The 27,376-nt window shown below is 49.5% G+C and overlaps 1 protein-coding gene across 2 annotated transcripts in view; it reads right to left on the reverse strand.

The window, feature by feature from the left end:
- Positions 1-7,245: 7,245 nt before the first annotated feature.
- Positions 7,246-27,376, reverse strand: part of Tent4a (terminal nucleotidyltransferase 4A) — a 41,162-nt gene continuing 21,031 nt past the window's right edge. Inside the window, exons 2-13 of one of the 2 annotated variants that reach the window (XM_027943916.2) lie at positions 25,682-25,805; positions 24,646-24,692; positions 23,304-23,424; positions 21,719-21,826; positions 20,921-21,049; positions 18,251-18,464; positions 16,180-16,306; positions 15,085-15,185; positions 13,771-13,943; positions 12,818-12,976; positions 10,923-11,087; positions 7,246-9,401 (exon numbers count right to left, since the gene is read on the reverse strand). In XM_027943916.2, coding sequence (XP_027799717.2) covers positions 9,210-9,401; positions 10,923-11,087; positions 12,818-12,976; positions 13,771-13,943; positions 15,085-15,185; positions 16,180-16,306; positions 18,251-18,464; positions 20,921-21,049; positions 21,719-21,826; positions 23,304-23,424; positions 24,646-24,692; positions 25,682-25,805 — 1,660 coding nt within the window. In that variant the 3' untranslated portion in view covers positions 7,246-9,209. Of the gene's footprint in view, positions 9,405-10,922; positions 11,088-12,817; positions 12,977-13,770; positions 13,944-15,084; positions 15,186-16,179; positions 16,307-18,250; positions 18,465-20,920; positions 21,050-21,718; positions 21,827-23,303; positions 23,425-24,645; positions 24,693-25,681; positions 25,806-27,376 lie in introns of both variants that reach the window. The other variant, XM_027943915.2, reaches the window with a different exon arrangement.

The following is a 27,376-nucleotide window of genomic DNA, read 5'->3' on the forward strand; positions in this document are numbered from 1 at the left end:
AACACAGAACTGTGAGAAGACGAAATGAACAGGCCCACCTCGGGAGGTCGTCCTACAGGTTCTGGATCAGAGTCCAACCACAGACTTTCCCATGTGGGTGCACACCATGCACACACGCCTGCAAGCACACACACCCACACGTGCACACACGAGAGTGAGCACGCAGTACCAAGAGCCACTCCATTGGATCACCACGCTCTCCAGGCTTTGCCAGAAGTCTTTGGACCAGGATGCTGCCCCAGGAGGGCGGGGCAGTGAGTGTTCCCCTAAAGTCACTGACTTGCTGGGAGTGTCGGGCTGGGGGCAGGCCAGCTTCTCTGAGGAGGTGACATGGGGCTAGAGTAGAGTTTTCCAAATGGAGGAACAGGATCTCAGGCAAGGAGGGAAGTTCCCTTCACCTTCAAGCCCCAAAGACAGTGGGGCTAGCTAGGCCAATGGCACACACACCCCAGCCATGTGGCTTTTTGAGACTTAGCCCTTCTCCACATGCAGACACTCACCAACACCTGTGTATCCAGCCAGGGGAAGAGGAGCAGGAAGAAAGCTGGGCCCTCCAGCTCCCCTCAGGGATGCATCTAGAACTCACCATCCAGCCAGGTTGCCAGAGCAGGGCTTTGAAGGGTCGTGGGAATCTTCCCAGGCAGCACTTACCATAAAGCAGTCTCCAAGGAAGGTTCTAGAAGCACCCCCTGCCCATGCTTTCTTTCATTCCTTGACTCCCTCAGCAAACATCGGCTGAGCACCGCCTTGTGTCAGTGCAAGATCCAAAATTAGATTCCACGGGAAGTGCTACCTGAACACCTGAACCTCAAGAGGGCTTGCCACGTGGAGACCATTCCCCACAGCACAGTCCCCAACCAAGCACCCTCCCACGTGGGGTGAGGCCCCACCCCTGCTCTTCTCTGAGCCGTGACTGCTGGGCTCCCAAATCTCCCAGATAAGAAGTGTGGCTCTCTGTGCCTTTACTGTCTATAGGGACAGTGTGGCTCATACTGAACCCGCTCTCCTTCCAGGAGGCTGGAATCTGGGTACATCCCAGTCCCTGGGGGCCGATGTGACCAGCCCCAATAAACACACGGAGACACTGGAGGCCTTATGCCCTTCCCTTAGTGACAGCACTTCACGTGAGTTGTCACACTTGCCAGAGGAATTTAAGCATGTCCTGGATGACTCCACCTGACTCCGCCCATGTGCCCCTGACTCCGCCCACATGCCTTTTCCTTTGGCTGCAATAAGCCACGCCCATGAGTACATGTCTACACCTCCATTCCTATGACTCCTAAGAAAACCAGTGAAATTCAGGGTGGTCTTGGGACCCCCAACACAATCCCCTAAGCCAAACAGTTCAATAAATCCCAAAGCAAACTTCAAATATGAGGGCCCACACCAGCTGAGAATTTGGTTTCAAGAGTGTGCTCGGAAAGTCAATGCCCAGTGCTCCACCCTGAATGGCGGGGAAGGGGACCTGGCTCCTGCCTCCAGGCCCGATCAGGCCCAGCCCCCCAGGGGGCTCCCAACTGCAGATGAAAGCAACCCTCAGACCTGCTTTGCCAAAGCCACCTTGCTGGAGCACAGGAGCATCCACCAAGCAGGAAAGGACAAAGCAAGACTGCTCTTTCCCTGAAGTTTGTAGCCCGAGGGGCGAGGGGCTCCATTCACAGGCACATGCATGCTGAGCAGTGCTGAGGCCGCAGAACAGACCCATACCCACCCCGCCATGTGTAGGGAGCATTTTTCAAACCCAAGGGAAGGGCCACTCAAGACACGCAGGAAGTCCCTTGCTTTGTGTGCAGGTCACGGTATGCACCCAGCCCTGTCCTGGCTCCTGGAGTACTCGCCTGCCTGCACAGATGCACTGAGAGCCTTCCACCTACAAGGTCCTGCAAAGCTCCTGAGGGTGTGCAGAAGTCGGGCAAACTAGGGAAAGGAAGCAGGTGCAGGCCAGGTAGGTCGAGGGCACCCAGGCACTGTCTGAGGCGCAGTTCCGGGAAGTGCAGCCTCGTGCCAGCTCCTCTTTCCCGTCAACTGGGGCCAAGAAAAGTCAATGTCTCTGGTGGATGCTGTTAAGTTGTAGGCAGTTTCTGTGAGGTAGGAAAAAATACCTCTAGAGGATGCGGATGTGCTGCAAGTTTGCATTAATTTAGACAAGCTCACACCAGCTCACGTGTGCTCTCCCTCTCCCCCCCCCCCCCCTCTCTCCATCTGGTTCGGATATCCTCCTTTGAACCAATCAAACAGGGAGGGGGGAAAGGAGGACATGCAAATCCAGGAGTCTCCCCCAGGTGCATTCCAGGGTCACTGAAGTTCACTGCCCCAGTGGACAGGCATCTGAGGGACCACATCCTGCCTCAGGAGCCTCACGTGAGCTGAACATCCAAGTGCCCAGAGGCCCCATGCCAAGGGGAGCTGTGTCCCCCAGCACCTCGTCCAACCAGCCAACAGGACGACAAGCCTGAGAACCACACAGCTCTCATGAGGGTCAGGCCACACACACTCCCAGAACGCAGGGACCGGGAACACAGCATCTCCTATGGAAATGCCCTGTCACCGCCCTTCCCTGATGTCAAGGAAAAGCCCCCTCCTGTGTAAAAGGACTTCCTCCTGTCTGCCTGCGGTTTCCTTATCACCCATCACTGGGCCACCATCAACCACAGTGCTTACCTCCTCCTGAAAGTCACCTTGCCTGCACCTAGCTGCCCAGCTCTTTAGCTGACTGTCCCCCAAGCCAGCATTCCTCCCACCTAAGTCTCCCCAAGGCACCAGGCAACTAGAGACCACAACCACCCCTACAGCCCGGAGCCCACAGAGCTACTCAGACCAGCCCATCCTAGGCCATACACCTAGGCCATACAGCCCATCCTAGGCCATACACCTAGGCCATACAGCCTATAGGTTTCTCCTTAATACTAGCTTAATGCCCAGCCTACCTTAGGGAACAACCCGCCTGGAGGTGAGATGCCAGCCCAGCCCACAAGAAGCCTGGGCGGGGGACCACCGCAGGAGCGTGGAGGAGAAAATCTGCACGCGGAGGCTAGAGTGCCCCCTGTCTTCTCACGGTGAGACTGCTCCTGCAGCCAGAACTTCAGGAAGGCCTGCAGAGAGGTCAGCCTGGCAGGGGGAGGCAGCCCCAGTCGGATGGTACTCAGGGATTCCAGGGGGACAGCGGTGCCCACCGGAGCTGGCTCACCATGCCAGTTCCCCTCTGTGCAGGAGCACAGCAGTAAGGCCAACCCATCGGGGATTAAGACATGGAAATGACTGAGATGAAATACTGATAATGACCTGCCTCACTGTGGCTCCAGCCCATCCTCAGCCTATGATGATCAGCTGGCAAAGTCATCCCAGATGGGCCACGGTCAGAAGGCCACAGTCATGGACCTGCCTCAGAGGTGGTCAACATTTATCTATTTAAATTCAAATTTAACTTGGATTTTTGCACTTAATTTTTCCAAAATCTAGAAATCCTAGGAAGTAATTAAAGTAAACAGATATTGGGCTAGTAATCAGCAGCATCTACTATGGTGTGTTAGAATAATTTGAAAACCACTCTACTGGAATGTCAAATGACAGAATTAAACCATACCACTTTTCTTTGAAATTGCTCAAAGCCCCAGACTAAGAATTTTAAATATGAAATGAGCAACGTTATAAACTTGAATGCAAGAAGAAAGGAAAAGAAAAACACACGGCCATTTATTAAAATACATTCCCTTTGCCTCTCAGGGAAATCGGCTCCTCGTCGCACTCCCTTCTGAGGGGGCAGCTTAGTTCCCCCCAGCAGTCCCATGGCTCTGACAGCAGGAGTGGGCTGAAGGGGTGAGGGGAGGAGCCCCCAGAGGGTGAAGAGCGCTTTCAGGACAGGAGACGCCTGGATGGGGTTAAGGACAAGGATGAGCAGGTCCCCTGCAAAGGGGCCCTGTCCCTAGAAAGCAGGCGCCTCTCTGTGATTGTGTGATCTGCTGGTCAGGGAGGCAGGCAGGAAGGGGGTCACTCTGGAGAGCTCTCTGACAGGGAGGTGAGGCCCTCTAGGGGACATGGAAGGAGAGCTGGGGGAGGCGACAAGAGTTGCAACCAAGTGGAGATTAGGGAAGGGAAAAGGAACAGGAGAAAGGGCTGCTCAGGGCAGAAGGGTTCCCTCTGACACATGTCATATGATCCTGGCTGAGGCCCTGGAACCCTCTGCTTCAGCCAAGTCACCTGTGCCACCTAAGCTGGACTCTACGGCTTTCCCTGTGCTGGGCACAGGGCTGAGGGCACTGGGAGTCAGTGAGTCCACATGCAGCTTTTGCCAGAAGGACACTATGGAAAGACAGGGGATGAGGAATTTCACCCCGTGGGCCGCGTATCCTAAAGCAGGTGCACAGCCAGTCAGCCAGGAGACGAGGGAGGAGGCAGCACCGTAGCGACCCAGTGAGAGCAGCACAGACAAGCTGCAGCGACCCAGAGCGGGAGGCAGCATGCTCAACGGTCAGAGCAAACGTCTCCAGAATCCACTTTTTCAGAGGGCAGAATCTTGTACCTATAAAAACCACCATTACAACCAAGCCCAGCAGGAAATCTCCAACACTTTGTGAGCCTGAGTAGTTTTATCACAGACACTTCAACACTCTCACCAAGCTGAAGAGAACACGGTGTCGCCAGGCAGCACCACGAATGGACAGCAAAGCACGGACACAGGCCACATGTGGAATTTGTTGGGGCTCAATAATAACGTCGACCAGCTCCCAGTGGAAGACACAGCTGCCATCAGAGAAAGAGGAGGGGTGCCACATTGTGTGACCAACAGCCCCGTGTGGCTCCGCTCTGCACATGGCCTGGCTGCTGCTTCTCACCGAGGACAGAGCAGACTCGGGAACTCTAGCCTGCTCTGGGTTATGGGGCAGGAGTTGCAGTCTCCTGAGATGGGAATTGGCCTCCACCATCTGCGCCACAACCCACTTGGGACTTGAAACACAGGCTGCGATCCTAGAAATCTGCATCAAGTAACACACTTCTTACCAAAAATGCTAATAATGAACTCTCACCTGGTTACAGTCCTAAGCATCATCATTTCATCTAGGAGGAGGGTCCACACTTGCTGCAAGGGTACAGCCTTGGAGGACCCTGAGTGGTGGTACTCCATGGCAAAGGGCCCCTAAGACAGGTTCAGACTCCGGGTGACTCGTGCACAGCCCCTTTCCCTCTAAGTCTGGTTTCTTGACATCACTTGAGATTCATCCTCATGCATCTAATGTCATGGACTGTCCTTTTCTAAGACTGAGTCATGTGCTGGAGTTAAAGGTGAACGAGGCTACCATGTGCTCACCCCTCATGCCCAGGGCTGGCAGGACCCAACACCTCCCCACAGGCCTTGGAGACAGTAAATAAAACACCTTGAGCAGTTCTCAGGCAATGAGGACAGCCCTCAGTGTGGGGTGTCCAGGATGTCTGTTCAATGTTGGCGTGGCCCCTTCTAAACCAGCACCCTTTGTCATCGAAGCCTGTGAGCAGGCATGCACCTCACAGTGGTATAGCACACGGGTGAGCCACATGTGGCCCTAGACATCTTGGTTACACCACGGGGGGGGGGGGGGATTAAAGCCATGTATTGTGGTGACAGGTGCTTGTGGATCACAGATGTCACCATGTGGCATGCATCTGTGGGTTGGGCGCCTCCACTCATTGGTACCACTAGGCGTCAGGCACGGAGACATAACTTGCCACTCACCATCCTGTGACATCAGGCACAGGAACACAGCTTGCCACTCTCCATTCTGTGACATCGGGCACAGGGACACAGCTTGCCACTCGCCATCCTGTGACATCGGGCACGGGGAACAGCTTGCCACTCGCTATCCTGTGACATCGGGAACAGGGACACCATCCTGTGACATCAGGCATGGGGACACAACTTGCCACTCTCCATCTTGCGTCATCAGGCATGGGGACACAAGGCACTCGTCATCCTGTGACATCAGGCATGGGGACACAACTTGCCACTCTCCATCCTGTGACATCAAGCACGGGGACACAGCTTGCCACTCGCCATCCTGTGACAACTCAGGAGGAATCCTGGAATGTGGATCGGATGGAGAGCCAATAGGTTCTCGAGATGAGGGGAACTTGCCAGTGATCAAAAGGAGGCACGGCCACCCTGCAAACCACTGGCCGGTGGGAGCAGCCTCCAGTGTGCCTGATGCCTACCAGGTATGGACAGGGGTGCACAGGCCCTGCTTGGATAGGACCCCTCCATCCCTCAGAAGCCCCTGGCCCAACACGTCTGTGCCCCCAGCTTCCCAAGAGAGCACAGTCAACCTCCCCCGTAGGCGACTGCAGTCCCTACTCTCTGGCTCCTTCTGGCTCCCTCAAGCTGTCCTGCAGGCAGGCCCCTCAGTGAGACCCAGGGGCAGGACAAGGCAAGTCCCCTCTCCCCCACCAGCCCATCAGATGGTCTTCCGCTCCATCTCCACTCAGAACACCTGCAGCCAGGTCTTACCTGCTGTAGCATCGTCCTACAGCACCCAACCTCCAGTGGCCCCCATGACCCGGCTCATCTGCTACCAGCCTCTGCTGGCACGGCCATTGCTGCGTCTGCAAGGGGCTGGCTCCCTCTGTTGTCCAGGCCAGTGCTGGAGGCCTCACTGCCGAGAGCTTTCCCAGACCCACACTGGCCCTCCCGCTCCTGTGCTTTCCTAACCAGCACCACCAGGTACTTCTGCCTCCACACACTCATTAGAACGGCGTGCTGCAGGGGTGGGGCTGTCTTCTCCTGGCAGCACCTGCTGTGAGCCCTTGTGAACCCCTTGAGGAGGGTGATTTTTACCCCAATGTCCACCTGTGCCAAGCCAGGGCGCTGAGGCTAGTGGTCTCAGAGCACACACTGCAGGGGCCAGACAACCTGGGCAGAGTTCTGCCACTGCTGGCCGTAAGCACCCTAGGAAACATCCTAAGAGTCACACCCAAGGGACAGTAGCTCCACTGTGACTGCTGGGTGGCTGGAACCCTGGGGCACTGCACTGTGGACACCATCTGCTTGTCAGAACTGCAAATACGGCCACTGGGAACCCCCTTAGCATGTTGGCACAGAGCGAGCTTCTGTTACTTTTCTCTCACTCTGGACTCGCACAGAAGGCTGGAACCCAAGGCCTCAATGTGCCAATGATAAAATAAGCCCAGTCACCTCTTTCCAGGCTGGATAATCCTGCTTAGACCAGGTCATGAGCTAACATATCACCACCTCACCCGTGCATCTACTAACACACAAAACTGGTTTCCAAAGTTTATTAAAAATCAAAGAATAGAAAAACTTTACATAAAAATATGTCAATTTTAGCTTCCACATTGTTGTCCACACACAAAAGAAAATCAAAACATGATATCTTTTTGTTAACCTGCAGCACGTGACCACAGTGGCAGCCAGACCAATTCATTTGGTTCACCATGACAGGAACGGACATGGTACCTGTGTCTCCGAATGGAGCTTTAAAACACGCACCTACGGGACACTCACTGTCCCCACAATGGTTTCCTTAATGTAGGTTTACAGTCAGTATTGCTAACGCGTAGAGATTAGTACAGGCCTATAGATCAGTGTTTATAAATATTCTCTATCGATAGTTCACAATTTAAATATTTTTAAATATTCTGGGTGATTCCGATCGTCACGAGCTGCAGATCACGAGCTGCTGCTCTGGAAGGCTTCCTGGACACTGCGGCAGCAGGCAGCAGCACTGACGACAGGGCCGGGCTGCTTCAGAGGCAGACCCTGACCCGTGGAGCTGGTCCTCGTCGGGTGTCCACTGCGGTCAGACATCAGTCTAGAACTCCCCACCACCAGGCATCGATCAGATGTCATGGCCGTTAGCTTCTTTCCTCGACACTCTCCACTAGTGGGCTTCAAAGACCAACCTACCTTAGTGTTTATTTAGCAGGGCCAGAACCCATTTTAAAAACAGGAAGTCAGAGGGCCTACAGGACACAAACCAACTCCCAGGACAACTGTGGTGCTCCCAAAACTCAGGGTTAGGCAGAATGGATATAATCTTGTTCAAAAAAAGGTAACAAAGACAGTGGTTGTGGCAGAATACACTTGCATAGTATACCTGTATGCTTCTGACAGCGGCCCCGGCCGCCCGGCCACCCTGGCTGTGCTCTCCTGTGATACGTTAGGTGCTCCCCTGGCGCGCTGGCAAGCGCAGGTGCTTCTCAGGTATTTGCTCTTAACAGAACGAATGCATACTGCTATGCAGATTCCTCCACGGAATCAACGGAATTCCTTTCTCCACATTCCTAAAACTGGGTGCCATTGTCTGTAATGATATCCACCAACCCACCATTACAGGCCATGCCACTAAAACTGACTGACGCCTCCCACGTTCACATCTAAGATTTTATAATGTGACAACCTTTTCTCTCCTTAGAAAGTTATACTTCTGGCACTTTAAATGCTGGGTTTGTTGTCTAGTTTAAAAGAACCAAAAGCAAAAATTTTAGAACTCCTGGTCAGAGCAGGCAGCACCTGGGGCCTCGAGGAAAGGCCCCTGGGGTGCTGGTCAGAGGCGGTTTCCCCTGCACCTGACCAAGAGAAAGACGTAAAAGTAAAACTCCAAACCTTCTGTGGTGTTCGTAATGATGCTCATCAGACAACCAGCCAACACGATGAACCCAACTTAGAAAATGTAACTTGGGAAAGGATCTAAGCTTGTTTAAAAAAATTCCCTCTTCCCTTAAATATAACTTATGTGAAAATATGAAATTAAATAAAAAATATTTGAGTTATTGCACAAATCATAAGTTTTCAATATTTACATAGAAAAACAGTTCTGAAGTTTCAAACAAAACTTGAGGGCAGTAAAACACGGCCTCCAGCCCTGCACGCTGGGGAAGACGGAACGGCAGCTCTCGGCTGACGACAGGAAACGAAAACCCCACCCGCAAAGGACCAACGCGGCTACTGCAGACACGAGAGTGGCCCACGTCCCGGCGGTCCTGAGCCGGGGCTGCTGGGCTGAGCAGGGGCTCCTGGAAGGCGCGGTGCGCCCCTTTCTGGTGAGGCTCCGCGGGCGCCACAGGGGCTGTTCTTTAAAATGGGCGCGACCACCACACAAAGACATGCAGAGTGATCAGCCGGGTGCTGGGCAGCCACGTCGCAGGTGCTAGATGTTGGTCTCGGCTCCCCGTGGTGCTGAGGCCACTGGGCAGTCTGGGGATGGGCGCACAGCCAGGAGCCATTATCTGCTGAGACTCACGGGCAGGCTGTCCCTGGTGTGCGCATGCTTTTTCCTCCTCCAGCCTGTGCGGTTATACTGGTGGTGTCCCCGGTTGCCCACGGGGGGCCGCACGCCTCCGCTGCCCACAGAGCTGTAGCCACCACTTTGGGCATGGCTGTGGGAGCCTTTCATGGACAGTTTCATTCCGTTGTGCTGCTGGAGGGAAAAAGAGGAGAGCAGTGTGGGAGCACAGCACACACACAGGCCCACTGAGACCCTCCCAGTGGAGCCCTGCGAGGCCCAGTCCTCAGGCAGCACACTCGAGCGCCCACGAGCACCCTCCATCTCCAGTGGCAGGAAGTCACCAAGTAGAAAGGGAGAATATGCAATGCCTAATGCAGCACCTTGCCATGCTGCCCACATGGAAACACTGAGGTGACATCACCCAGGCAGGAGTGACAGACACCTGCACTCTCACACCTTGAAGAGAAAAACAGCTTTATTCCCACTGAGCTGAGGGAAGTATGGAGGGCCCATGTCCAACTACACAAATTCATCAGACTCTCACTTCCAGCTGATCTGCACACAGGAGCAAGGTCTTGGCCACGTCTTCCCTGTCTGCCACCTGGCATCACCCGCCAAGCTGGCACGCCCCCGCCCTCAGGCCTGCTCACTAGTACATGCACATCCAGGGCCTTCCAAGGCACATTCCCTGCACTGCACGGCTCATGGAGCTGGTCTCAGGACAACTCTGAGCAAAACGAACAGTTGTTCGTTGGGAAAGAAGGAAAGCCAACACACACGGGAGTGACAAAGCTGCTTTCCCTCGTCTGACAGGTCACACAGCCATGAGGGGAAAAAAGCCCGCTGCAATGGGGTGGACACAGCCAAGGAGTGCTCGTTACTGAATTACTTAAAGAAAACTAATAATCAGGAATGAATGGTACAGGGCCAAAGAACTAGCACCCAAGAATAAAGAATTTACCAGCAAAACATCATTAGATGAGCTAAGAGGGACCGAGGAAGAGGCATGAGGACTAGCAAAGGCACCAAGCATCACCAGCGTCCAGGGGAAGGCCTCAGACCCTGCAGGGGTCCCTGGAAGGCTGTCTTCCAATACTCAGGCGCATCAAGGGCACAAGAACAAAGAAGACCTGTTTTCTCAGTGCACGCTTCCAATTCCTTGGGCCTGACAGGCGAGCGGCCAGGGGTGTGCAAGAAGCATTCTGGCCCATGGAGACCAAGTGAGCTGAGCACACCCAACAAGGCTGGGCCATCCAACTACCCCTAATGACCTCCAATGGGGACAGGGAAGATTAAACTACAAGATTAAAACAGTACTGTGCAGAGGTGTGGCAACAGTGGTTCTTAACTTTGTCTTTTGTTTCTTGAAAACCAAAATATTTAGCAATAAAATGAACTTTAAAAGTAAGTGGGAAAACAGTCTTCATTTTGAACTTGCCTTCTTCAAGTTTCTGTTTTATACTAATCAATTCAACAAAAGAAGGATGCTTTGGGTGAACAATTACACTATATTACATTTTAAAATAATATTTTTAAAGTTTTGTTTAGAAAAGAAAGCAAACGTGAAACTGAATGACAGCAAACAAATTCCCTTTTAAAACAATCTCCCTGGGATTCTCTTAAGAGAGGATGCACGCACTAGCCTCTCAGAGCAGACGCAGCAGGTAGGCGTCATAGGCCATGGGCATGCGGGCCCTGTGTGGCACGTACCTTGTGATACAGGTGAGGACTCGACAGTGGGTTGGGGGACGCCGAGGGAATGGCTGGGGAAGACACGTGGTGGACGGCTTTCAAGGACACAGTTCCTTCAACACCTGCCTGTCTGCAAGGAACAGGAGCAACCCCAAGGGTCGGCGGAGGGATAGTGAACCTGGTCTAGGAACAAAACAGAAACATCCCCATGTACAAGTGGAAGCACCAAGTCCCAGTACCACAGCAAAGGCAACAGCTGCCACCCAGGCTCAACAGAGCAGCTGTGTCTTGTTATAAGCTGTCAGCATTTCCTTTGAATTAGAAAGATCTTATATTCTGAAATAGCAACAATATGAAGTATGCCCAATAATATAACTCTTAAGTTTTAAAACTCATTGAAGACCAAACCAAGATTCAAAAATATTAGTCCTCAGAAAACTGCCACTCAGATCCCTGGTAAATCCCCTGCTCCAATCTGGCTGAACACAGGACAGGACAATAGTGGGCAAAACAGTCCCTGCCTTGGCCCCTCCCCAGCTCTGGACTACTCTACATGGCCCTTGCCCCTCCACCTCAGAGGCATGCTGGTGGGGAGAACTCCCCAACTGCCACCACCTAATCGTCAGGCATCACAGACGCAGGCAGCCTCCAGTGCAGGGGACCAGCAGCCACAAGCCAGCAGCCACCCCCATGACACTGGCTACTCCTCACTGTAAGCACAGACAGGGGACTCTCACCCGGAGTCTGGCTTCTGGCATGGCCCTACAATAGACCCACGTTCTCACCTCTGCAGGAGCTTCACCCCCTGGGGAAATGGGTCACCAGGACAGCAAGCACCATCCCCAGGGGTCTCTCTGACAACTTAATGTGCACCAACTCCAGCATCTTTTTTCTTTTTCCTTTTTGTTACCAAGGCTTGAACCAAGCAGCTTTAACCTCTGAGCAACATCCATGGCCCTTTTTTATTTTGAGACAAGGTCTCTGCTAAGTTGCTGAGGCTGGTTTGAACTCTCAATCCTCTTGCCTCGACCTCCCAAGTTGCTGGGATTACAGGCGTGAGCCACTGCGCCCAGCTCTAACATCATCTGGCTTAGTCCCCAGATTCGGACATCCTGTTTTTTTGAGCTGCACAGGACAGACAACGCATACAAGTGCTTCAAGACAACACTGGAAGGAGGGAGGCCTCAGCCTGTGTGGACACTGCAACAAGCTGAATACTCGGCCTCTCTCTACTGGCCTGGGACAGATGGATAAGTGGCAAACTGGACCACCGTCTGACGTTCTGTTAGACAACATAGGCTATATGAGGACCAAGCAGCAACAGCAGCATGAGGCTGAAGCTCAGTGGCTGCCAGGGGCTCTCAGAGCCCTGAAGAGGCTGAACAAATGCCTTTTGACACAAGAAGGTCAGATGCCAGGGCCAATGTCATGACCAGGAAAAGGCAACTGAACATCCGGGGCAGAATTCCCTTTGATAGCTTAGGCACATGCTGCGGTCCTGTACGCTGGATCAGTGAAGGATGGCAGGCTATGTGACACATCTTGAGCAAGGCGTGTCACACTCAGTAACAGGTGAGATCATGGAGCTGGGCTTTTGAGTGGCTGGAGGCCTAGGAGTTCCTCCTGTGAGAATAGGTCCCTGTAGAGCCAAACTACTCCAAGAAGCACATCTGCACACACCAACGTCTTTTCCGAAACTGGCCTGCCTTTCCTTCTAAGGAAATCAGTGTGTTGGTTTGTACACATTCAATTTATGTATAATGGGACAGAGATACAATGAGAGAATTTCTATGAAAAGATAAAAATGCTGACCAAATTGAAATCTGAGAAAGCTCTTCTCCTAATTCAAAAGCGTCTCATATCTCCTCTAGTGCCCTTCACAGCTGGGCTCCATCCTGGAAGTAAAGCCATACCTGACTGTTGGTTGTCATGATCAGTGCTCTGGAGGGAGTGGACTGAGGCTTGCCACTGGGCACTGGCAAGGCAGCGGGTAGGCTGGCCATCAGAGCTGCTGGCGCCTGCAGGCTGAACTGGTAAACGCTGGGTGTGGTACATGGTGGTGTGTCAGAGTCCTGGAGTCCAACACAAAAAAACAAGGATTGCTGCTCACGGAGGAGCACTGCCTGGTATAGGTGGGACACAGGGTCTGCTCTGGGAATAAGTAAGCCCTGCTCTGAACAACAGGAGAATGCAGTAGGCCAGACTGCCCTCTGGGGCTCTCAGGACTAGAGAGGCCTCGTGAAACACAGAGGACACAGCTGGGTTCCCACTATTTTCATTTCTATACAGGCTTTTTAAAAACTGTTTAAGAAAGTCCACTGACTTGACTGGAACAGTATCACGGCTCTTGACCAAGAGGTCACATGAGTGACCAGGACCCCAGGTTCTCAAGGGGATGCAGACTCAGGGTGCATACACACACAAAGAGGGATGCAGACTCAGGGTGCACACACACGCACAAGGAGATGCAGACTCTGGGTGCGCACACACACATACATTCACACACACAGGGGGATGCAGACTCAGGGTGCACATACACACACACACAAGGGGATGCAGACTCAGGTGCACACATACATACACACACGCACAAGGAGATGCAGACCTAGGGTGCGTGCATGCGCGCGCACACACACACACACACACAGGGAGATGCAGATTCAGGGTGCACACATATGCAAGCACACACATGCCCACACACATACACAGGGGGATAGAGACTCAGGGTGTGCATGCGCACACAGAAAAACCAAAAATTCCTAAAACTGAGGAATGGGTTTTGGACTCACTAGGGCAGGTGCCTACCAAGAACACAAACCATCCAGCAGACATATCAGGAGGTGGTGGAGGGCAAGGTCATACTCACTATGTCACTTCCAGAAAGTGAAGACACAGAGGAAGCAGAGGAGCCTGAAGAGAGGAGCTGGGGACTAGACAGGGACAAAGTCAGGCGCTGGCTATAGGGTGACCCGGGCTCTCGGGTCTGCGTCTGCTCCCGGTTGCACGTAGTGACTCGCTCCTTTATCTTGATCCTGTTGTCTGTCACAGGGCACAAAAACAGGTTATGAGAAGAGCAGATGCACACCGTCCCAAAGGGCAGCATCAGGCCCTGGTGCCGGCAAGCCCAGGAGAGCTGCCAGTGTGACTGACAGAGTCCATTCCACGTTTTCATGAATCTAACCTTTTTTTTTTTTTTATTGGTTGTTCAAAACATTACAAAGCTCTTGACATATCATATTTCATACATTAGATTCAAGTGGGTTATGAACTCCCATTTTTACCCCAAATACAGATTGCAGAATCACATCGGTTACACATCCACATTTTAATATAATGCCATATTAGTAACTGTTGTATTCTGCTACCTTTCCTATCCTCTACTATCCCCCCTCCCCTCCCCTCCCATCTTCTCTCTCTACCCCATCTACTGTAATTCATTTCTCTCCTTGTTTTTTTTTTCCCATTCCCCTCACAACCTCTTATATGTAATTTTGTATAACAATGAGGGTCTCCTTCCATTTCCATGCAATTTCCCTTTTCTCTAATCTTAACTATATTTGATTAATTACTAGAAAACATTAAAATGTTTGTAATAATGTAAATAAATCATCTCCAACTGCAGCTTTTCTGAATTCTAAATACAGATCAAGTTATTTCTCTTTTTTTAAAACTGTTATGAAGGGTTTGTTTTTTTCATGTCATCATGAAAATTTTATTTCTATTGGTTCTTTCTGTTTATACACGACGGTAGACTCCATTTTGATATAATTATAAAAGCATGGACTAAAACCTTGTTCTGATTCAGTCCCCTCCCCCACCTCTGCCCCCTTCCCTCATCTTTCTGCCATTCACCCAGTTATTTTTTAAATTAATTTCTTCTAGATAAAAGGCTATATAATAATTCAATAATTTTATTTTGATTACATTGAAATGTTAATATTTTAAGATAAGTTGAATAAAATTATTGAAATTAATTTCATCTGTTTCTTTTTATATTTTTAATGCAGCCATTAAAAGTTTTAAATTCTACATGTGGCACACACCGTATTTCTACTGGGGAGTGTTGTCTAGAGCGTATTAATGACTACAGAAAAAGACCTAGCTATTTTCTTAGTCCAAAGAACTGACCACAAAGAAACAAAGAAGTACTTGTGCACGAGCACATGGAATCGCTTCTCACCGAGATCTGGTGCTGCGTGGACTCTGCTGCCCCACTTCTCCTTGATCCACCTCCGGTAGTCGATCACTTCCTGAGTCACTTTGATGATTCTTCCTAGAGTACTATAAGGGACAAGGTGGACATCAACATGGTACAACAGGCAGCCATGGCCCCTTGAGGAGCTTCTTCATCTCAAGAACAGTGTGCCATCTCAGTAAAGCAGAGATGGTGGGGAAGAGCAAAGGTGACTTTCCAGAAGCATGAAGACTGCCAGAGTAGCTCAAATGCACTGAGACCACAGTGCAGAAAAGTGGGTCCACACAGGTGACATCCTTGACCCTTCATCTGCTAAGTAAGACAACTGCTCGAACCCAGGGGAGCTGCTTCCCACCCACAGGGTAACACACATCTAACACTTCCATTTGTGCTGGGGCACTGTCAGTGGAGGGACAGTGCCAAGAGACACTGAGTGCCTGTCACTGGGCCCAGGACTGACCCAAGTACATGTAACCCCATGGTCTCTATCACCACCAGGGCAGGGAGATGCTCCTGGGACAGGCCTCCAAGTCCATCTACTTACTTCCCCAGGAATGGAAGTAAGGATGCTGTGAGCTACTAGGCTCGAGAACCACATTCTTCCTCCTTTCTATGACCACTCATTTTCCTCCCTCCACCATGGCAGCATAAACCAGCATCAGAAAGAATATTTCTGGCTGCCAATAAAGTGTACGTGGCAAAAGTGTTCCACAATGTAGCACAAGGGACATCCAGACATGCGGAAGGCAACTGAGGCAAGTGTTCAGATACCTTCACTTAGAAACGCATGTGCTCACCTAAGGACTGCCCGGAGGGGAGGCACCAGTCCAAAGCTTTAAAAGCCCACTATCACCTCCCAAAACAGTATACCCCAATAAACATCAATTCCCCAAACATTATCCACAGGCAAATCGACAGCCGCCCTGAGTTCCTGCAAAGGTCTCCCTTCACAAACATGGGCAAGTTCAACTAAACAGGAGTGTGCGTCCACTAATAAAGGTCACAGAAGTACAGGACACAGTAAGGGCATAGCTGCTATCCTGTAGGAGCTGAGGGACACAAACACAGGACATCAGCTACCTTTCGGAGTCCCTGTTGGGATAGGACCTGGCGAGCGGTGACACAGCATGACTGAGCACAATGTAGGCGTAGTCAAACACCTGTTTCACCTGCATAGCCCCGTAGGAGCTCCGGCCAACATCATTTCCTGTAAAACAAAGGTAAACGTCAAACTCACCACAGACTTGAGCCAGTTTCCAGAAATGTCTCTGAGCTTCTCATAGTGTTATTCGAAGTCAGGCCCAAGCCACCAAAACACTTCCAGCCTCTACCATCAAAGTGGAGTTGGGCTAACAACAGCACTCCTGGAAACCAGATCTGTGGATGCCCGTCAATCTCAGAGTGTGGCTCTCAGCAGCCAAGTGCCCAGGGCCCAGCATGAATCAGCGTCCGTGTGGTTGCAGTCTACCGCCAACAGGGAGGTAGGCTTCAGCCTCAGGAGGTGTGACAGTTCCTAAAAAGTGTGCTCATTTCCCAGGTGGTAAATACACAAAGAAGCCAAAGGCCACTGAAACAGACCAGCTGTGCGGACCTGCTGTGATCGATGGCTCCAGCTGTGCACATGATGGGCAGTTCACCCCGAGGACCTTGGGATTCAGTTAAGGGTAGTGGAACGTGAAGGAAGCAAATCCTTAGGACAGAACATTCCAGATATGAATCCTCAGGTGTTGGAAAGAGGGAAAATAGCTAACTCAAACACAGCCACCACTGAAACCAGCTGCAAGGCGCTCCACGTTCACAGGGAAAGCGGTTCAACCTCAGAACCATCCTCTTTGCAGCCCAGGCCAAGTATGGACTTTTAAGGAGATGTGTTCCAAGTATTAAAATTTTACCTTTTCTAAATTTAAATTAACCTAGTGATAATGCAGGTTTGTGTTTTTCCTGTACAATTTAAGTGGACACTTGAAGACAATGGAGTCTCCAGTGACAGATCCAACAGACACAGCCACCATTGTCACCATGCCACTAAGAAAATCAGTTCTCCAGAGCACAGTACAAGCCACACACTCCAAAATCACAACCAAAGGCAATAGTGTATTTTCTTTCAAATGATTTTTAGGAAATAAATCTCACATCCTAGAAACCATAAAACAAAATTAAAATAATCACTAAATCTGAAGATGTTAAAACAACAACTGTACAGGAGCAGAACAATAAAAACAGCCAATACAGAGGAAGAACAAACTGGAGGGAAGTGTGGTATGTGGGACAGAAAGGTCTCCCTAGCACACACAGCCAGTGAGAAGACAGCCCAGCAGGAGAGAGCGAGCGAGCATAGGAAAGGAGCACAAAGGGGCGGTGTGCCTGCAGCTGGTGTCTCCACCACCCTTTCTGTCACCTGTGGGCACTGATTCAATAAGAACACCATTTCAAAAAACATTTGTGGAATTAACAAATAACAATGTATCAAACCCACTCTCATTAAAGAAATGTAAATTAAATAAAAATTTACATCACATGATTTTGTCAGGTTGGCAAAGATTAAAAAAACTATTGCCAAAGGAATGGAGACAATAAGCACCCTCAACACACCAAGGGGACCAAGGCTGGGAGGGGCAGAGGCCCAGCCCGAGGTCTTCCACATGGCCATCCCTAAACTGGATCATGACCTATAGGCACAGTGGGGTCCCGGCCTGTCAAGTCCAAAGCCAAGTGCAGTCTTGTTGTTATGGAATCTACCACTGAACTCGTAATGGTGAATACTGCTCTTCACACAGGGAAAACTGGAGAAATGGACATCTACAGGGGAGGAGGTCAAAGAAAACTCTGCTTTTCTAGTAGATTACCCCTGTGAAGTGAATGGCTTGTGGTGAATATGTAATGCCTTTGTAATCTAAAACAAAAAACAAAAAAAACTTTTTCTTAATTCTGGCTGATTACAGAATGTAAGAAGTTTAGAAGACAGGAAGCTAATCATAAGAATTAAAGGAATCCTCAAAGTGTGACTATTAACTATGTTGATAGCGGGAGGAACCTGCATCCAGAGCAGACTACCTACCCTGGGCTCTCAGGGCCCAACTTGTCACCCCCACTTGCCAGGGCACCCACGAGGCCTCCTGGCCCCCTGCTGTGTGGAGCAAGGTGCTCTTACCAGGCAGCAGGGGGTCCTCGATACATAGCATCGATGGTCTGTACCCGCTGGTCATGGCTTTCATGATCTCTTCTTTGGCGATATAGGCACCTCCTTCTTTTATTCTAATACCAGTTTTCAAGTAATTAAAATTTCTTCCGTAGAGTTCAAAAAATTCTACGAGAAGCATTCCAAGGTTTTCATCAGCTCTCCGGGCATCAATTCTTGGATGCAACTGTAAAGGCAAGGCAGCCACAATTTGTGTGGATTCAAGCAGGGCTGGAAAACAGGTGGCAGATGATGGAGCAGGCTGCCTAGCAGCCTCTGCAGGGAACCCCACTCCAGGGCACTCGCTCACACATCAGCCAGGAGGAGGTCAGAGCGCCAGGGAGGAGACACCCAGAGCCTGAACACAACCGGGACCAACTGTCAATATAGGACGTTGAAAAGAGATCAGATACCCTGCTATGAACATTTTATTACTTTGAAGTTTCGAAATTGGTAATCCATACAAGCAACATCCTATAAACACAGACATCTGATTGGCCCCAAGTTGCCAAATATCGATAAAAACATTGACCACATTCTGCATAATTTAGTCATCTAGATGGTGGATGTACCTTGATAGATTCCAGTCATCTTAATGTCATCATTCTGAAAGAGGACCATTAGGTGGCAGTATTAGACAGAACAGTACCACATCACATAAAACTAGAAGGTACAATGATGGATTTAAGCTGTGCATAGGTAAGGAGTATTGTATCATAATATTCATGCCATACTCACACCCTGATTGTCATGCAGAAGAGAGCCAGTGCTGGTGTTGCCCCACCCTGTCTTCAAGCTGATCTGTCCCTAAGCTACTGTCGGCTGGCAACTCCTGAGTACACCAATTTAAGAGACCCAGAGTTCTCAGCTGCCCGGGCCTGCATTGCCTACATGCAGCTACTGCTATCTGAATGAATTTAGACGCTGATGAAAAGTCCAGCCACACTCTAAGCACTTGGGAGTCAGGCCTGTGGCCTTCCTGTGTGGGCTGTGCGGATACAGAGCACTATCATCCGAACAGAAAACTCTGCTGGGCAGCACCGTCCTACCAACAATGGTTAGGTTACCTCCAAGAGAAAGTTGTGGCAGAGGAGGGGATGAAAACACCTGAGGCCCAGAGCTCCATGAGGTGAAAACAAGAATCTGAATGGCTGTAGCTTCTGAAGATCTGCTTATTTCCACAGTGCAAGCCAAGTTGTCTCACTTCTGCCCCACCCTTAGTCCCTCCTGTTAGTGAAGTCAAATATCTGAGAGCCAGCCTGGCACAGGGTTTAGACACCATGCCCATCAGCTGGAAAATGATCATGGCTGCTACATGGCCCTGCCCTGAGGCAGGCCAGGCTGGGGGCACAGGCAAGGCACTGGGTGAAGGGAAGAGGGCCACACCTGTAACAGATGTTCTCCAATCTGCTGCGCAGCTCAGAGGACGGCCACAAAGCTGTAACAGGAGGCCTGACAGGCCCCACACAACACACAGTGCAAGTCTAGGCTGTCATTACAACATGGCCACTGAACCAGCCCCAATCAAAACCAGAGACAGAACAGAAGGCTGAGTTCAGCTCAACGTGTCCAAGCACTAGGGAGGGACGGCTGAGGGCCACATTACAAGGACAGCCAGACTAGTTGTATGTGCAGGCAACAGTGGGACTGTCTCCACCCAGCCTCTGTGGATATGCTGGAAGCTACAGGGGCCACAGGCAGTAACACTACAGTCAGTCCTGCTCTCCACTGGTCAGCGGCAATGGGAGACACCAACCCCAGGCAGACAGTCCTCACTGCACACAATCACACATGTAAAACGTGTGGCTATGGGGGCACAGCAGTGTGACTAAGACACAGGCAAGAACAGGTCGAGAATGAAACCCCAGCTGGGTTGTAGGCAGTGGTACAGCACTTGCCTAGCAAGTATGAGGCACTGGGTTCAATTCTGAGCACTGCATATAAATAAATGAATAAAATGAAGGTCTGTCAACATCTAAAAAAAAAATTTAAAAAAAGAACGAAACCCCCACTCAAGAAACTGTAAGCGAAACAATCAATGCTTTAATGAAGACTCTGCCATGCATTAAAAATCAAAGATAAATCCTATGACATATCCATGAGCTTTAATAATTATATTTTCTATCACGTTCGTTACTCAACAAAATAAGGACCATGTATTAAAAAGGCAAAAAATTGATGTTTCATTAATGCTAGAAGACTTGCTCTCAAATTTTTTTCCCCAGATATTTTTTCTTTAGATATTGGTACTGGACTTGATTCTGACATTTTTTTTTTTCATTATAAATCACATTTGAGTACCATGGAAAACACTTTTTTTTTTTTTTTTTTTTTTTAATAAAGGAATGAACACTTTCTTAATGCTGATGACTGAGAGTGTTTTCCTGGGCTCGGACTGACGTGACTCAACTTTGGATTTGGAAGAGCACCCTGTACCCATACAGTGGGTTAGCCAAGAAACAAGCTGCCATGGGGCAGGAAGCAGTGCTGACCTTGAGGGGATGTACCACAGCCAGAAATCTCCTCCTCAAATCAGAACAGAACTGGGAAGGGAAGGCCAGACCTGTGGATAACTCAGGAAGCAACTGGTCAGAGCCTCAGAGCCTGCCTCCCACCGTCTTCTCAAGGACAGCGCATACGCACCTGCAGAAAGCTGATGGCCATTAAAATCAGGCTGTACGAGCTGATTCCACCTGTGAAGACTTCATTCAGGTCCCTCTGCAGGAGGAACTGCTTCAACACTAAGATCAAGTACGGCAGCAGTGAATACTTCTGGAAATTCCAAAGAAGAAGATCGACTTGGTTAGTTGATATACCTTTAAGGAAATTTCAGACAGCAAATTTCATGAGAGAAAGCAAAGTTCCACTGATCCTCATCAAGAGTGTGAGTTGATAGGTCTCAATTTTAGGGACCTAAGAACACATTTCCCAATGGGCTGTGAGCATCTGCAAGTGAAGACCCTTCCCAGGCAGTGATGCCAAGGCAGAGGGGGACCTGCCTGAGGAGCTCCAGGCACAGAGGGGTTAAGTACGTTTGTGCCATAAGGGGAGCAGGGAAGGCCCTCACCCCGTGGGCACTGGGGCCTCCAAAATGAGTCACTCTAAACTTCCTCATGATTATTCCAACCTCCAAGGACCCTGGGATTAGATGTGTCAATGTGGCACACCAACCTCAGGCAACATCACTTTGCAGGAACAGGAAAGCACACTTCAACAAGCTCTCCAAAATAAAATCAATTTCAGGAAATGGTGATGTAAGAAAAGCAAATCTGAAAAACAGCTATGCTTTCAGAGCATCTATAGGAAAATTGCTGCAGCGTGTGGCCTACATTGTAAAGACGCCTACATTCAGGTGAAGGTTTTTAACATGTGAAAGAATAAGGACACCCAGTGTCAGGCCTCGACTCCCTTGTCTGGATTGTGCCCTGCCAATGACAATACCTTCATGTAATTCTTGATGAACTCTGCTGCCCGGACACCAGTCTCCATGTTAAAGCTGATGTCGACTTTAACTTCAGTCTCCTGATCTGTGAGTTTTATTATCGGTACCTGTAAAGATTTAATTTTAAAAACTATACTTTAATATGCAACATCCTCCATAGTCAGGCTTCAAAATGTCTCCAAAGTTGTACAGAAGTTTTAGTTTCCTTTCTTATTCCCCAGAAGAGCTTAGACATCATGAATACCAGTTTTTAAAAGGAAAAGAGGCCTTTGTCAGGATTTAATCTCAGTGGTCCCTGAAAACTATAACAAGCCCCAGCATCTAATGGTCACACAGTGGCACTCTTGCTCTGCATCCCACTCTCCACCCCATCGATGATGACTTTACAGAAAAAAGGGAGGGGGCAGCTCAAGTAGAACAGGTGTCTGATGGAAGGAGGAGGCAGGTGGGAAGGCCCAAACCCACATGAATACACCCCGAGGAGATGCCACACCACAGGCCTGGTGATGGTCCCCCACTTCTGCTGAGAGTTTTTGAATACGTTAATAGACACAGTCAACTTCTGGCAATGAGCAGTAACTCTACAGTACTGATGTTTGGATGCTTGTTCCAAATAGACTGTGCCTTAAATAGAGCCTTGACCCATAGGCTCCTGCCCATGATGGCTTTATTGGAGGGTATACAGCAGAGAAGAGCTGCCAGTCAACAGCAGAAACTGGCCCTCAGACAGCACAGAGAAAGGTACTCAGTAACCAATCTGCTATAGCAGCAGGGCCACTGGGACAGAGAAATTATTACAACAACGACTCAAAGCATTGCCTGTCTTCAGATGCTAGTGATATGGCATGCACAGAGTAAAAATGCATCAAGATGTTCACCTGGTTTTTATTTAAACTCCCTCTCGTGCCCAGGGAAAACATCTGACAGAGCAGACGCTGGAGGGAAGTGGAGTACCTTGACCCAGCCTTAACTCTGACAATGTGCCAGCGCTGTGGGACATCACCACACTGAGAATGAGTGGACGCTCCAGCTCAAGACTGAAATGCCTGTGCACAGCACAGCTCAGCTCAGCTGATGACTGTCACATCACAGGTGAGTGTCCTCCAGGCCCTAAGCTGCTTCCATGTTGAACTGCTATTCCTGAACAAGCACACATGGGAAGCAGTCTCCATTCCAGTTTCTCCCCAGGGCAAGAGGCTTTCCACATGCAGTGTTAGCAGCAAAAAGTACAGGAAGTTTACTTTCTGGAATATAAATTAGCAGACGGCAATCTCTTCCAAGTCAATCATAAATGTCAGCGTGATCAGTGAAATATACACTCCAAAATGGGCGGCACCCAGTGTGGTGTTCCCTCTGTAGACATGTCTCTCCTTTTCTTATCCACACTCACAAGGGATGTATTCAGTCTGAAGATTCACAAATTTCCGCAGTTCAGACTGTCACTAAACCTTTTCTCAGCTAATAACCATGAACATAGTAATCACATTTACTCCAGAAATAGAGAACTATGGAAAACACAGCATGGGTTAGTCATTCAGGGAACCAGAGGAGGAGGCTCCCCCCAGGCAGAGCCCATATACTCACTGTAGCTTTGTCAAGGACTTTGATGGAACACGGCTCAGCCACGTTGTGCTTCCGCAGGGCTTGTTCCAACAGCTGTAAAGGAGGGCGTTCCCATTTTCCAAAGACCACCAGATCTATGTCACTGGGCAGATGAGAAAGCACATATCAACCACGCCTCCCCTGAGCCACGACACAATCCCATGACACGCACCTCCCTTGGGAACGTGCGGCACAGCTTACGACTATGTGTCATGATGGAGAGCAGAGGATAGAAAGCTTTTCCCAACAGCACCAAGTTACCCAGGGGGTTACAAAGAAAACTCCCTCCAAGCCACACTGTGCCCATACTTCCCAGCACCCACTCCTGGGCTGCCCATACCGGACCATGCTTCCTGGCCCAAGGATCTCTGAGTGCCCTGGATCTGCTCAGTACCCCACTGTCCCTGCCAACACCAACCCCAAAATTATGCCATCACAGCCTCTCAGCCTGCAGATGCTAACCAGCCACGGGTAACAGAAACAATCACAAGAAATTTATTTAAATATCATGAGTCCTTAATGAGAAGACACTGAAAATAATGTGAACTTTACATTTTTCTATCATAAAAAAAAATCCTCAAAAAATATTAAGTAGAATTTTGTTTCTTAAGACTTTATTTATTTACTTACTTATTTATTTACTGGTGCTGGGGGTCAAACACAGGGCCTTCTGCCTGCCAGGTACGCTGCTCTATACTGAGCTACACACCCAGTCCTTCATTACCACTTCATAAAGCAGTATTTCAAAAACATCCCCCCAAACCATCAGCAGAACATTCTCCACTGTGTTTACTCCCATAGTCCCTGCTGTGCCTTGAACGTCCCGGCAGTCCCTCCAGAACCTACGCTGTCATGGGACGGGAAACCTGTCTGTGCTGAGGCAGGGCCTTCAGGAGTGGATTAAGGGTTGCAGTGTGAAGCGGTCTGCCCCCCACCCCACGTGATGATGCACAGAGATGGTGCTTGCAGATATGGCCTCTGGAGCTCAGACTCCACAGCCTCCACAATCAAAAGCAAATGAACCTGTTGATTATAACTTATTCTCCGTCTCTGGGATTTTGTAACAGCAGCAGAAAATGGACTAAAACCTCTCATTTTTCTTCTGCTTCTCACATCCAGCATTTTTGTTCCCCAACACATTAAGTGTAAGAGGAAATTAAATTTTACTTTCTGTCCATTTTCTCCTTGGGCCTTCAAACTTTTCCTTTGGCTGTCATTTTTAGACTTCAATTGACCACCAGGAACCGTGTTTCGGCCTTCATGTGCACACCATCTGCCCCCAGAAGGACGAACACTAACCTGTGCAGTGCGATCTGCTACTCACCTTGTTGGAAGGTAGAGACCTGTGCTAAAGCTGCCAAATATCTGCACCTGAAAGAAAGTGGGGCTCTGTTAAAACAGGCACCACAATTCAGTAGGCAGACTTCCCAAAAGGCCTCACTATCTTCTTGGTAAATAGTAAAGCCACCTTGGAAATTGAGGAGAGTGAATAAGTGAAAATCCTACAACCAACAAGAAAATTCCTTATGTCTTTGTATTAAAGACCAGCCCCAGAAATATTTTTAGGATTCAATATTAAAGAGATGAACTCACTATGGTCCTCGGAAAAAAAAAAAAACATTATATATATATATATATATATATATATATATGTATCAACTCACAGATGCGGACTTCCCAAAGCCTGTTTCCAACCTTCCAGTAATTTCTCAAAGCTACAGTTACAGTACCGGGCAGGGCTCTGTTCTAGGGCACTGAAGCTTACAGCCTTATTTAAGCAATTGTATTGCTTTAAAAGAGATGCTCCCTTGCCCACTAAGCATGTATGCAGCTTGGCAGCAGGGCTCCGACCAGCAGATGGTCACCCTTCCCTGTGCAGGTCAGGTCATTGGTAGGCCAGGCTGACGGTCAAAACAGGAGGCCTGAGGGTCATCAGCAACCTGGTCAGGGGCACAAGCTCTCCCATCACCCACAATCTTCCCTTAATCAACACCTGGACGTTCACGGGAAAGCAACAGGTGAGGAAATACTTGCAGTGGTCACAAACTGCGCCACATGCCTGACGTTGGTGGGACAGAGGCTGGGTCGGGGAAGGGGATAAGCTCTCCAGCCTCTAGGTGAATTTAATGCAAGAACAGCCTTCACACAGTTTAAGAAAACAATCCCTCAGGCCAGGGGTCCTGTGTGTGCACCAGCGAGCTGCAGAGCAGAGGGCTGGCGCTGGAGCAGGACCAGTGAAACGCACCCTCCCCGGACAGCCTGGAGGGCCACCTGGCTGTGAGAAACCCGGTCTGTGCAGCCAGCTGACAGGAACAGCTGCGGCGGACCTGAATGTGCTGTGTGACACCCAAGATACCCACATCAGCCGTTGGCCAGAGGTCTTTGACTACAGTTTCGATCCGCTTCACCACCTCCCTTCTCATGGCTGCTTCTTCAGGACAAGGGGACATGAAGTTGTAAAAGTCAATTATTTCCTCATGAAGTCTGGTGAATAAAAGAGAAAACATCCTAGAGTTAGAATTACACTCAAATGTTTCCCATTGCATTAGATCAGTATGGCATGAACACATATTTCTGGTCACAACCCTGTTTCTTTCCTCCCCTGAAAATCTAATGAAGTGAAACTCTGGTGGATGAAATTACACCGAATGATTCAATACCACAACTTAGCACACGGGAATTGGGTCAATACCAAATGTCAATACATTTCCAATTGGCCTTTAAAAGATACATTAAAAAAAAAAAAAAAAAAACATGTTAACGACTTTACATTAAAAATGAAAGAATGACATATACAAAAAATGAAAGAGGCTTACAAGGTATGCAGGGCAGCACAGGAGATGGCCAAAGGTGGGACCCAGCCCCAGGCCCCATCAGCACCTCCCTAGGTGCCTCACACTAAGGAGCATCGAAGGCCTGAGAGAAGAACAGGACATGTGTCCCTGGGAGCCCTTGAGCCCATCACAGCAGACAAGGTTTGCCAGAGCCTGCTGACACTCTGCTGAGTCGTGTGTTGATACATCACCTCCCGTCACAGAGCAGCAGACACTGGAGGTGGCAAGCACGTGGTCTAACGCACACCCAGCATTTGCTCCTCAGGCTTGAGTGAGGAGGAGACAACCCAGCGGGAGTAGCCAGCTCCACACCATGAGAAGTGAGATTCGAGGACCACCTCGCACCTCCACAGTGGACTTCAAGGAGCCAGCCCCGCAGTGGATGGCACCAGCCTGTGGAGTGAGGTAAGGGGCAAGCTGGCAGGAAGACAGGACTATCGACCTTTTCAACTTTAAGAGACTAATTAGAGATGGGAAGAGGCAAAGCAATCCAATCTGAGGACTAACAGCAAATCAAATCCACCTGCTTCTGTTTGATTAACAAAGCAAATAGTAAAAGACAAAAATAAAATGTGGTCAGCTCCACAGCTAGAAAAACAGTCTGCATAGAGCAAGGAATAGTTTTTGACAGAACCTATTAAGCCAAGCTAGACAGGCAACTGACTGACATCACCTTATTTCACAGTCTGATGCTTATTCAAGGTTAATTTCAACTGTCTCTCACCCAAGTATCCTCCACCCCTGAAAACACCCTTTGAAGTCATCCCTCCAAAGACCCCAAAGGAAGCTTACAGGCTGGTCAGGCCTACTCCATGAGGAGGAGTGCAAATACTGGAGGCCCTTCTTCACTGCAGGGCCATAGTGTCAGGCCATCCTGAGACCTGATTCCATCTCATTTAACTTAAAAAAAAAAAAAAAAAAAAGGAAAGAAACCCTCACCCAGGCACATTCTCGATGCAAAGCCACAAGCCATTTTTAATAAATCCAGAAAGGTAGAACTCATACAACATTAAACCATGTTTTCCAAATTATATGTCAAACTGTAAACTCTCAGAGTAGAGCTTCCATCTTCTCACAGCTACTGAGTACCAACCACACAGTAGGCCCTGGTCTTCCTCCTCCATGGCATACTCCACAAAAGCAGTGCCACCTCAATTGAAAGTGTTCCTAATTCCTGCCATTTAGAAATGTAGGCAGGACAGCTATGCCCAGCCAGAAGGT

Source organism: Marmota flaviventris, chromosome 5 (genome assembly GCF_047511675.1).
Source record: "Marmota flaviventris isolate mMarFla1 chromosome 5, mMarFla1.hap1, whole genome shotgun sequence".
Taxonomy (NCBI): domain Eukaryota; kingdom Metazoa; phylum Chordata; class Mammalia; order Rodentia; family Sciuridae; genus Marmota; species Marmota flaviventris.